Below are 12,344 nucleotides of genomic sequence, written 5' to 3'. Positions count from 1 at the left end.
GGAGGCAGACAGACTCCTGCATGTGCCCTGATCAGGATCCACACGGAAAGTCCACTAGGGGGCGATGCTCTGCACATCTGGGGACAATGTTGCATTCAACTAAGTCATTTTAGTGCCTGAGGCAAAGGGCACGAAAGGATCCTCAGCACTGGGGCCTACTCACTCAGACCCCTTGAGCCGTGGCTGTAGGAGCGGAGGAGAGAGAAAAAGAGAAAGAAAGGGGGGAGGGGTGGAGAAGCAGATGGTCACTTCTGCTGGGTTCCCTGACTGGGAATGAACCCGGAATCCAGACGCTGGGCCCATGCTCTACCGCTGAGCCAACCGGCCAGGGCCCAGATCCTTATTTTTGTGTGAAATCAATTCTCCTCAACTTTTAAAAAGAGTCTCGGTTCAGGAAAGCTTTTGTGATATAACAGGCTTGCCTCTTCCATTATTTTTTGTGCTGTGTTCAAAGAGATGACAGTTAGATTTCTAAGATTTTCTTGGTTCCTTTCCCCTACCCTTCACTTTGGTCTATGCCAACATTGTCCAATATTGTCGTAATAGCATAATGTAATCCATATGTATAATTTAAACCTTTTTATCAGCTTTATTACAATAGGTGAAGAAGAAACAGGTGAAATTAATTTTACCAATACATGGGGTCCTCGGGTTATAACATAGTTTAGTTCCTATGACAGTGACGTAACCTGAATTTTGGTGTAAATCAAAACATACCCTAGCCTAAGTCACTTGTCCTAACACAATTGTAAAATCATCATCTAGAACATTAAAATATAACTAAGCCACACAAAATGGAAAAGGACACACTGTATTTTTCGCTCCATAAGACGCACCTGACCATAAGACACACCTAGGGTTTTAAGGAGGAAAATAAGAAAATAAATATTCTGAACCAAATGGTATGTTTAAATGTTTAATAAAATACTGTATTTTTTGTTCCATAAGACACATGGGAATTTTCCCCTCCACTCTTTGGGGGAAAAAAGTGCGTCTTATGGAGCAAAAAATATGGTAAATATACTGTATTATACACCTTACAGTAGTAACAGATAAAATGACTAAAATGAGTATTAAAAAAAATTCTTACCTTTATTCCTGTGGTTGGCTTGCACACTGGAAGAGGCATGGTAAGGTGGGAGAGAGTGACCTATTGGGAGGAGGAAGCTGGAGAGGCAGGAGAACCTGCAGAAGGTGCTGGAGATACTGGGTCAGGTGAATCAGGATTGCCTGAGGAACATGCAGGAGACGCTGGAGATGGTTCTACCTTTACTACAGGTGTGTCATGTTGCGAATCAGCTGCTGGAGAGGGTACAGGATGTGTTGTAAGCCTCTCTACCTTCTTTTTTTTTTTTTTTTTTTTTTTAGTTTTTATTTATTCATTATAGAGAGGAGAGAGAGAGAGAGAGAGAAGGGGGGAGGAGCAGGAAGCATCAACTTCCATATGTGCCTTGACCAGGCAAGCCCAGGGTTTCGAACCGGCAACCTCAGTGTTTCCAGGTTGACACTTTATCCACTGCGCCACCACAGGTCAGGCCCTCTCTACCTTCTTAAAGAATTGTTCCAGGCTAGTCTGAAACTAGTTCACCATGTAGTCTGTAAGTTTGATGTTAACAGCTAAGCTGAAACACTCACGTCTTAATTCTTTGAAGTTTTTATGGGAGCGCTGTAAACTTGAAATGTTGGACATCAAGACTGTTGTGACCTGAGGACACCCTGTATATTTAATTTAGTTTAATATGTTCAAAATATTATACTTACAAGATAATATAAAAATTATTTTCCTCCTACTCCACAATCAAATCTTTGGGAAATGGGCAAAGGTTAGGAGTAATGCCAGAGAGACTGAGGAATCTTGGAGCAAGGGGGTTGCAATGCCAGTGGCTGAGCTTGGGTGTGTTCACACTGGATTGGGGCAAACCACAGAAGAAGCACGGAGTCAAAAGGTGTTGGGCCATTCCTGTTTATTGGATTCTCGCAGAGGCTGAAAATAAACAGACAGGGGCGAATCGCTTCTTGCGGCAGCAGCCTGGTGATCGGGAAAATCGTCCTTTATAGTAATGGGTAAGCGATCAGGAACACCCCTCCCTCGCTGTGGCGGGTCAGCGATCCACCCGTACCCACAGCCTTATGTAGGCTCTACACACATGGCTTTGTGCCATGTGCTCACACACTAATTGTGCAAAGTGCTTGCAGCCGGAAAACAAGTGAGCAAGCCTAACCACAGCTATTTTCCCTACAGGGGCTTACTTGTTTTTCAGGGCATAGCCTGGGAAAACTTCAACCTCTTTAGGGAAGTCAAACATTCAGTATATTCTGTATGCAGAGCCGCCAACCATGGTTTATTGGAAAGGTCTAGAGGAGAGGTCTTGACAAAATGAGCCTATGGTAGGCTGTCTGGTTCCCGTTGCATATGTGTGTCAACTGGGGAGTCTAGAATGTCTGATAGGACTGTGGGGGTATGCAAATGCTAAGAGGACTGGAAGAGGCATGGGGTCAGGTCGAGGAGGCTGCAGAATGTGGGATCTGTATGAGCAGAATGTATAATAAGGCCTATGCTTTTCAACAGTGGGTTCAAATTGTAAACAGGTTGGGCCAGCCTTCCTGCGGAGGATGCCTAGTTGGTTGAGAGGCTAGATCAGAGCATCAATACCAAAACATCTCTGCTTCAAATCTGCAAGTATTTAGAAAGTCCCTTGAAAGGAGTCTATCAGAAGGAGGGAGAAAAAAAAGATGTAATATACTGGGATGAAATCCTCAAGCAATAGTGAAAATACCTAAAAAGCATTGGTGAAAACTTGAAGAGACTGAGCTATGGTCACTGATGAGGTGAAGATAGATTTTATTCTGTTGAGTGGACTCAAAAGCTAGATGAGATTCCTTGTAGAAAATAGTTACCTTTAAAAAAAAAAAAGATTTTAGAGAGATATGAAGGGAGACGGAGAGATGAGAACATCAATTCGTTCCTGTGGGTGGTGTGAGCAAGGATCAAATTAGCATCCTCTGTGTTTTGGGATAACACTCGAATTAACCGAACTATCTGGCCAGGGTGAAAATATTATCCTTTTTTTTTTTTTTTTACCTTTGAATTGTGGTGTGTATCATTAACCATACTATATTTTTAATAATTCTTCAAAAATGCATTTAACAACTATTTAATGGTCATCTACTGTATACTAGACTCTGCTTTTAACTCTTTCTGATGTTTTCAAATCCCTATTTGACACTTTCTGTGTGACCATAGACTCTCTTGAAGACTCATGTAGGCCTCCTAAAGCTTCTGGAAAGCCAATCCTGCCTTTTCTTAGAACAGAGGATCTTTATCCTTCATAGTCTCTTCTTTAAAGCTAGTTTTCTGGGTGTTTTCATTATGATTTTCAAGTAATTGACGTGGTAGCTTATATATGTAAATCTATTTGTTTAAGTTTGAACCTTGTATAAAGTTATATTATCCTTGCATTAGGTCTCTGGTGATCCCATGCTTTTCCTGGATGTTAAGGCTAAAGGACTGGATAGACACTTCTACATAATGTAACTCAAAGCTGGAAAAGGAGAAAGAAATAAAATGTTTTTATGTTATTTTTTTTCCCTGCACTATGTCTGAAATTTGGTGTATATTTTACATTATATCTGAACATTTTTTACTTTATTTTTATTTAGGAATTAAATTTAATGGGGTGACATTGGTCTGTATAATCACACAGATTGCAGGTATACATTTCAATGGCACTTGATCTGTACATTGTGTGTGTGCCCATCACCCTGAGTGAAACTACCTTTTGTCACCGTATGTTTGGTTCTCTTTAGCCCCCACTACTGCTCTTCTGTCCTCTCTCTGATAATCACCATACTTTTGTCTGTGAGTCTCAGTTTTATATCCCACATGAGTGAAATCATATAGTTCTTAGCTTTCTCTAATTTACTTACTTTGCTTAGCATTATAGCCTCAGTGTCCATCCATGTTATCACAATGGCAGTATTTCAACTTTTCGTGTGGCTGAGTAATATTCCATTGTATATATGCACTACATCTTCTTTATCCAATCCTTTATCAAGGGACACTTTGGTTTCCATATGTTGGCCACCATGAATAATGCTGTGATGAACATGGGGTGCATATGTCTTTGTGAAAAAATGTTTTCAAGTTTTCCAGGTAGATACACAGTGGAGGGATTTCTGGATCATATGGTAGCTATTCTTAATATTTTGTGGCACCACCATACTCCTTTATTTTTTTTTTAATGTTTACTGATTTTTAGAATGAGGAAAAGAGAACAGGAGAGAAACAGGCACACCCGTTTCTGTATTTGTCCTGACCGGGAATCAAACTGGCAACCTCTGCACTTCCAGATGATGCTCCAACCAGCCGAGTTATTTGGCCTGGGTGCAACCACCATACTCTTTTCCATAGTGGCTGTACTAGTTTACATTCCCACTAGCAGTGAGTAAGGGTTCCTTTTTCTCCACAACCTCTCCAACACTTGTTATCACCTTAATGTCTTGTTGAGAATAGCTAATCTAACAGGTGTGAGCTGGTATCTCACTGTAGTTTTGATTTGCATTTCTCATATAGCTAGTTAAGATGAGCATCTTTTCATATATCTGTTGGCCATTTGTATGTCCTCTTGGGAGAAGTGTCTGTTCAGGTCCTCTCCCCATTTTTTAATTTTTTTTTTTTTTTTTGAAAGAGATAGAGAGTCAAAGAGAGGGACAGATAGGGACCAACAGACAGGAAGGGAGAGAGATGAGAAGCATCCATTCTTTGTTGCGGCATCTTATTTGTTCATTGAATGCTTTCTTATTTGTGCCTTGACCCAGAGGCTACAGCAGAACGAATAAGCCCTTGCTAAAGCCAGCGACCCCGCACTCAAGCTGGTGAGCCTGTGCTCAAGCCAGTGACCCCGGGGTTTTGAACCTGGGTTCTCCATGTCCCTGTCCGACGCTCTATCCACTCACTGCACTGCTACCTGGTCAGGCCTCTCCCCAGTTTTTAATTGGATTGTTTGCCTGTTTGTTGCTGAGCTTTGTGAGTTCATTGTATATTTTGTGTATTAACCTCTTATCGGAGCTGTTGTTTACAAATATCATCTCCCATTTGGTTGGCTGCCTTTTTGTTTTGTTGTAGGTTTCTTTTGCTGTGCAGAAGCTTTTTAGTTTGACAGTCTCATTCATTTGTTTTGTCTTTACTACTTCCCATTCCTTTGGGGTCAAATTCATAAAATGTTCTCTATGGCCAAGGGCCATAAGTTTAGTATCTATGTTTTCTATGTAATTTATTGTTTCAGATCTTATATTTAAGTCTTTGATCCATTTTGAATTAATTTTTATACATGGGTACAAACTGTAGTCAAGTTTCATTCTTTTACATGTGGCGTTCCAATTTCCCCAGCACCGTTCATTCAAGAGGCTTTCTTTTCTTCATTGTGTGTTTTTGGATTCTTTTTCAAAAAGTGTTTACCTGTATACATATTGTTTCATATCTGGGCTCTCGATTCTGTTCCACTGGTCTGTGTGTCTGTTTTTCTTCCAATACCTTGCTGTTTTGCTTATCATGTCTTTGTAGTATAATTTGAAGTCAGGGTGATACGTCCAGGTTTGTTGGTTTTTTTCTCAGGATTGCCTTGTCTATTTGGGGTCTCTTGTAGTTCTATACAAATATGATGATTTTTTCTATTTCTTTAAAAAATGACATTGGGATTTTAATGGGATTGCATTAAATTTGTATATTGCTTTGGGTAAGGCTATTTTAACTATGTTGATTCTTCTAATTCATGAACACAGAATATCTTTCTATTTTGTTGTGTCTTTTTCAGTCTTTTTAAAGATTTTTTTGTAGTTTTCAGTGTATAGATCATTCACATCATTTGTTAAGTTTATTCCTAGAAATTGTAATCTTTAAAATTTTTTGATATTGTAAAATGAATTTAAAATTTTTTTTATTTTCTGTGATTTCATTGGTATATAGGAAAGGATATTTTTATATGTTAATATTGTATTCTATGACTTTAATATATTGTTTATTGTTTCTAATAGTTTTTTGATGAGGTCTGGGTTTTCTATACACAAAATTATGTCATCTGTATTTTCCTTCTATATCCATCTTATTGAGTGTTTTAAACATAAAGCGATGTTGTATCTTATCAAATGCCTTTTCTGCATCTATTGATAAGATCATATGATTTTTTAAAATTTTGTTGATATGATGTATTACGTTAATCAATTTATGTATGTTGAACCATTCCTGTGTTCCTGGAATGAATTCCACTTGATCTGATGTATTATTTTTTAATGTGTTGTTGTGTTTGATTTGCTAGTATTTTGTTTAGGATTTTTGCATCTGTATTCATTAGAGATATTGGTTTGTAATTTTCTCTTTTAGTATTGTCCTAGCCAGGGTTTGGTGTGAGGGTTATGTTGGCCTCATACAATGTGTTAGGGAATATTGCTTCTTCTATTTTTTAGAAGACTTTGAGAAGGATAGGAACCAAATCTTCTGTGAATGTTTGGTAGAATTCACTAGTGTAGCCGTCTGGTCCTGAACTTTTATTTTTTGGGAGGTTTTTGATAGTTGTTTCTATTTTCGTTTCTATTTTCTCCCTGCCAATAGTTCTATTTAGGTTTTCCACTTTTTCATGACTAAGTCTAGGAAGATTGTATAGTTCTAGGAATTTATCCACTTCTTCTAGATTGTTGAATTTGGTGGGTTGCCTTTTTAGGTTTTTGTATCAGGCTTATGTTGACCTCATAAAATGTGCTGGGAAGTATTGCCTCTTCTTCAGTTTTTTTGGGAGACTTTGAGAAGGATAGGTACCAGATCTCTTTGAATGTTTGGTAGAATTCACTGGTGATAATATCATTGGGTCCTAGAATTTTGTTTTTGGGGTGGTTTTGATGGTTGTTTCAATTACCTCACTGTTTATTGGTCAGTTTAGGTTTTCACTTTTTCATGATTCAGTCTAGGTAGATTGTATAGTTCTAAGAAATTATCCATTTCTTCTAGGTCATTGAATTTGGTGGCATATAGTCTTTCATAGTACTCTGGTATGTTCCTTTGTGTATCTATGATATCTGTGGTAACCTCTCCTTTTTTATTTCTGATTTTCTTTATATGAGTCATTTCTCTTGTCCTTAATGAGTCTAGCCAGGAGTTTGTCAGTTAATCTTTTCAAAGAATCAACTTGTATTAATTTATGTATAGTTTATTTTGTTCTCTACTTCATTCAGTTCTCTAATTTTTATTATTTCCTTTCTTCTGCTGACTTTGGGTTGCTTGTTCTTTAAGATGTAATGTTAGGGCCCTGGCCGGTTGGCTCAGTGGTAGAGCGTCGGCCTGGCGTGCAGGAGTCCCGGGTTCGATTCCCGGCCAGGGCACACAGGAGAAGTGCCCATCTGCTTCTCCACCTCTCTGTCTCTCTCTTCCCCTCCCGCAGCCAAGGTTTCATTGGAGCAAAGTTGGCCCGGGCACTGGGGATGGCTCTAGGGCCTCTGTCTCAGGCGCTAGAATGGCTCTGGTTGCAGCAGAGCGGAGCCCCAGATGGGCAGAGCATCGCCCCCTGGTGGGCATGCCGGGTGGATCCCGGTCAGGCGCATGCAGGAGTCTGTCTGCCTGCCTCCCCGTTTCCAACTTCAGAAAAGAAAATAGAAAAAAAAAAAAAAAAAGAAAAGATGTAATGTTACGCTGTTTACTTGGGATCTCTCTTTTTTCTTGAGATAGGCCTGCATGATATAAACTTTCTTCATTACTGCTTTCACTACATCCCAGCAGTTTTGATCATATATCTCAATTTGGATGCTATATTTTCATTGGAACTAATTTATCTGTGTTTAGATTTCATAAAATTTCCTGTTGAGAAAATAGATTCATTTACTTAAGTTGCTCTAGACATACCTAAAAGCTTTGCAATAACTGAAATGACGGCTGAAACATTATTTTCCTTTACTATTTGCATCTTCATTGAGAAACAATTCCATAATTTTTAGGATAATAATTTGAGTTTTTGAAAAGCATATCAACTTCAAAGCTAAGTCTGTGAGAAATGAAAGCATATGTTCATACAAAGACTTGCATATAGTTGTTCATAGGAACTTTACTTATAATAACCAAAAACTTGAAATAACTCATGTCTGTCATAGATGACTAAACAGACTGTGGTATGTCCACGTAATGGAATGCTACCCAGAAATAAAGTGGAATGAACTATGACTTCATTTTAAACTTAAAAATGTGTCTATTCTTATTTTTTCTCTAGAAAAAGTTCAATTATAATTAAAATAGTAAGTATTTATATGTCAGTTTAATTACCAGTTACGATATACATAGGTATCAACTGTTAGTCTGTATAGAACATTTAAAAGAACACAATACAATGTTATATAGATGTATACAAAAGATATCAAAATGAGTCAGTCCATTGGACCCAGTTAGGTAGGAGCTGTATTTATTGTAACACTAGGAGCAACATGCACACTTAATACTTGCAAGACAGCATGACCAGGCGGTGGCGCAGTGGGTAAAGCGTTGGACTGGGATGCGGAAGACCCAGGTTCGAGGCCCCAAGGTCGCCAGCTTGAGCGCGGGCTCATCTGGTTTGAGCAAAAGCTCACCAGCTTGAGCCCAAGGTCGCTGGCTCAAGCAAGGGGTTACTCAGTCTGCTGAAGGCCCATGGTCAAGGCACATATGAGAAAGCAATCAATGAACAACTAAGGTGTTTGAATGTGCAACGAAAAACTAATGATTGATGCTTCTCATCTCTCCGTTCCTGTCTGTCTGTCCCTGTCTATCCCTCTCTCTGACTCTCTCTGTCTCTGTAAAAGAAAGAAAGAAAAAAAAATTTTTTCAAAAAAAAAATACTTGCAAGACAATTCAGTAATATCTTATGTGATAAGTCAAGTGAAATGTAATCATACCAAAACATAGTTTTATTTACTTATTTTTATTTATTCATTTTAGAAAAGAGAGAGGGAAAGAGAGAGAGAGAAGAGAGAGAGAGACAGAGAGAAAGAAGGGGGGAGGAGCAGGCAGCATCAACTCCCATATGTGCCTTGACCAGGCAAGCCCAGGGTTTTGAACCGGTGACCTCAGCATTTCCAAGTTGACGCTTTATCCACCACATGTCAGGCTACATAGTTTTATTTAATGAAAAAATTTTATGTCTTCAGTTTTTAAATTAAAATTAAATAATGGTAATAATTAAATTCCTCATTCACAGTACGCCTATTTCAAGCCTTTTATAGCTACATATGGCTTGTTGATAATGAGTCCTGTAGCACATGCATTGACCTTCTTTTTCTTCTGTTTTGGTTATCCTTTTTCTGCTCAATTTTTATTTCATTCCTAGACATATATCTTAGTGCATGGCAGTGTCTTGGAAGGCAGCCCTATTAAGTCAGTTTTGAGCATTCAGAGGAACTATAATGTTCTAGCCAGTTAATACTTCTTACCCAATAATGAAGACTGGTCAAGTCATGCCAATTTAAGCTGCCATGCTAAGACTGAACAGCTGTGTTTTCCATTAAGTGATTTTTGACTCTGGGTGTTTTCCTGTTTTCAAGACCATCAGATGTTGTTCTGTTGTTTCCTCTCACAGATTCCTTTTTAAGATTTCTTGGTTTTAGAGAAAAGAGAGAGAAAGCGGGAGGTGGGGGGGACATCAACTCAGTTGCTTTTCATATGTGCCTTGACCACACAAGCCCAGGACTTCCAACTGTCACCCTCAGCATTCCAGGTCAACCTCCTGTCCATTGTGCCACCACAGGTCTCAGGCCCTCTCTCAGATTCTAATACCTTGCATGCTTTGTGCTTTTTGGTGGGTTGTCCATACCTTTTTGTATTCTGGGCTTTGGGGGATAACCATTTTTGTTTTATTGTAAATATTGTCTATGGGTTTTTGGTTTTGCTACCTAGTTGTACTGACATTCTGTATGAGAGACATTTTTTAAATACTGTTATTGCTTTCTTCCTCTGAAAAATAGTTTTATAATTTTTTTTAAACTGTAGTACATGCAATTCTCTTCTTTAAAGTAGATACTAGAAGGATGTTGGTGGGTATTTAGGGCAGATGAGAAAGAGAGATAAAAGAATTAAGACTGCTAATTCTTTTGATTAAATAATTTTTTCTTGTGTGTCTTAAATTTGATAAGAATTCAACAGAGATGGAAGAATTTTCAATGATGAAGCAACAGCTCAAAGAGAAGGAGGAACTCATTGGCACTTTGCAAGCCCGGCTCAGCCAGACACAGGCAGAGCAAGCTGCTCAGGTAGGTTGGAAGGTACCTTGTAATCATTACAATAAAGAATCATAAAAATCTAACAGGTTATTACATGATGAGTCAATTTAGACACTCACTTTTAAAATCTTGCTAGATGAAAGTATAAAGCTAGAGTGTTACACTGGTAATTAAAAGGGTGTGCTTGTAGAAGAATTCAAAGTGTTATTTACCTTGATGAATTTGTCGTAACCTAACTGATCTTGTTTTTAGTTTTATAGGACCAGAAACTTGATTTTAATAGCACTCAGCAATTCACTCTCTTAGAAATGGACTCATGCTAACTTCAAGAGACTGATAGATAAACTAAAAGAAATACAAATGATTAGGTCAATTATTTCCCTATAATAAACTCCTAGTAGGAAGTTAAATTATAATCAGAAGATTATTTAGTGAGTATGTAATGAGAAAGTGGTATAGGTTATGTGATTTAATATTAAGTGGCACTAGGATTTGACATTCTTCAGTATCAGTGTATTTTTATCTGATACTAGGACCAGACTATTTGGACTGGTATCCTCAACTCTTTCTCTCTGTTTTTCTGAATTTCCAGTTTGACCACCTAACCCCCATATTTTTCTTTTTTGAATGCTTTTGACTCGTGACATTTTTTTTTCCTGAAGTGCCCTGGCACAATAGTTATCCATCAGTTATTTACGTTATTGATTACTCAGAATATTAGTGGTGCCTTCTGTCTGTGAGGGGTATTCTGCTGTATATACAGTTAAAATTGCATATCCTGAAATCCTTACATTTATCTATTAGCTTTTATTGTTTCTATTTTATAAATTGATATAAGAGAGAAAGAGAAACAGTGAATTTGTTGTTCTACTTATTTATGTATTCACTGTTTGACTTTCATATGTGCTCTGACCTGGGATTGAACCCACAACCTTGGTGTATGGGGATGACACTAACCAACAGAGATACCAGCCAGGGCATGTATATGCAAACACTGTATGCAGTTTAATACGGAAAAATACAAAATAAAGTATTTACCCATGAATGGCTTAAAACATGGAAAGCCAAGATATATAAACATATTAACATACCATCATAATCCAAGTTGTTCCAGGTAAGTGCATAGCAACAGCAGTACAGACTGAGAGGATTTTGGGAAGTGAAAGTGGTTACTTTGAGTATGACAACCAAGGAAGATTACATGGAAAAGTCAGTATTTAGGCAAAATTGTGACAAATAGACAATATTCTAGACAGGGTGGAAGAAAGTATTCCATTTGTGGTGAATGGTGTGAGTCAAATCTGGTAGAAGAAAAAGAATATGGTATATTTTTGGGAAAGGATGTGTAGATGTGTTCGGCTCATGAAGCTAGTGCCTATACACTTGAAACACAGGAGTCCAAGTTCATAGTGATGTCAAAATTCAGATAATCACACAAAAATTTTGAAGATTTTTGTCCTATCACTAAAGAAAGCCAAGGTCAGTTTAAGATTTCACAAATTGAGAAATCAGTAATAGTTAAGGACCAAAGCAAAATGGACATCCTGATAGCTGGTGGGCATGCTCCAGCAGAGATCTTAAGAAAATGAATAAGCAGGCACACACAAAACCTCAAAACAAAACAGCATTAATACTGGGCAGCTCACCGTCAGTCAGTTTATTTCCATTTCATTCTGTTAAGAGCCAGTTACAAATGAAGGTGAGCTAGAAGCCTTCAAATAATGACAGCTGAAAATAGCTTTCTGGAGAGGTAGTTTGAGTTTGGAAATACACAAAGCCCTTTGGTAGAAGCAACTCTTTGAAAATAAGTCTAGAAAGAAAGATTCATGTTTTCATTTGCAGAGAATCCTGAATAAAAGATCCTTTCCTTTGAGGTTTGACGTATGAGAATTTCATTGCAAGTTTTTGACCATGAATATGATACTAAAAGAAGTGTATAGGGCTTAACAGAACTCTAACTTTACTTTGTATGTTTAATATTCTAATCTCCTTTAAATTAAAAAAATATATACTTATTGTATATTTAAACATTTCTAGCAACCATGGAAATATACTTTGCAATCAAAATTTATATTTAGACTGACTTTTGAATTTGATAATAGGCTTTCTGTCACATT

The 12,344-nt window shown here is 37.7% G+C and overlaps 1 protein-coding gene across 6 annotated transcripts in view; it reads left to right on the top strand.

The window, feature by feature from the left end:
• GOLGB1 (golgin B1) overlaps positions 1 to 12,344 on the top strand; it is a 73,672-nt gene that overhangs the window by 10,291 nt on the left and 51,037 nt on the right. For all 6 annotated transcript variants that reach the window (XM_066241438.1, XM_066241437.1, XM_066241436.1 and 3 more), the window contains exon 4: positions 10,141 to 10,257. In XM_066241438.1, coding sequence (XP_066097535.1) covers positions 10,141 to 10,257 — 117 coding nt within the window. The remainder of the gene's footprint in view (positions 1 to 10,140; positions 10,258 to 12,344) is intronic.

Source organism: Saccopteryx bilineata, chromosome 8 (genome assembly GCF_036850765.1).
Source record: "Saccopteryx bilineata isolate mSacBil1 chromosome 8, mSacBil1_pri_phased_curated, whole genome shotgun sequence".
NCBI lineage: Eukaryota > Metazoa > Chordata > Mammalia > Chiroptera > Emballonuridae > Saccopteryx > Saccopteryx bilineata.
Note: the sequence above shows the minus strand (reverse complement) of the source record. Positions and strands in the feature narration are given on the sequence as shown.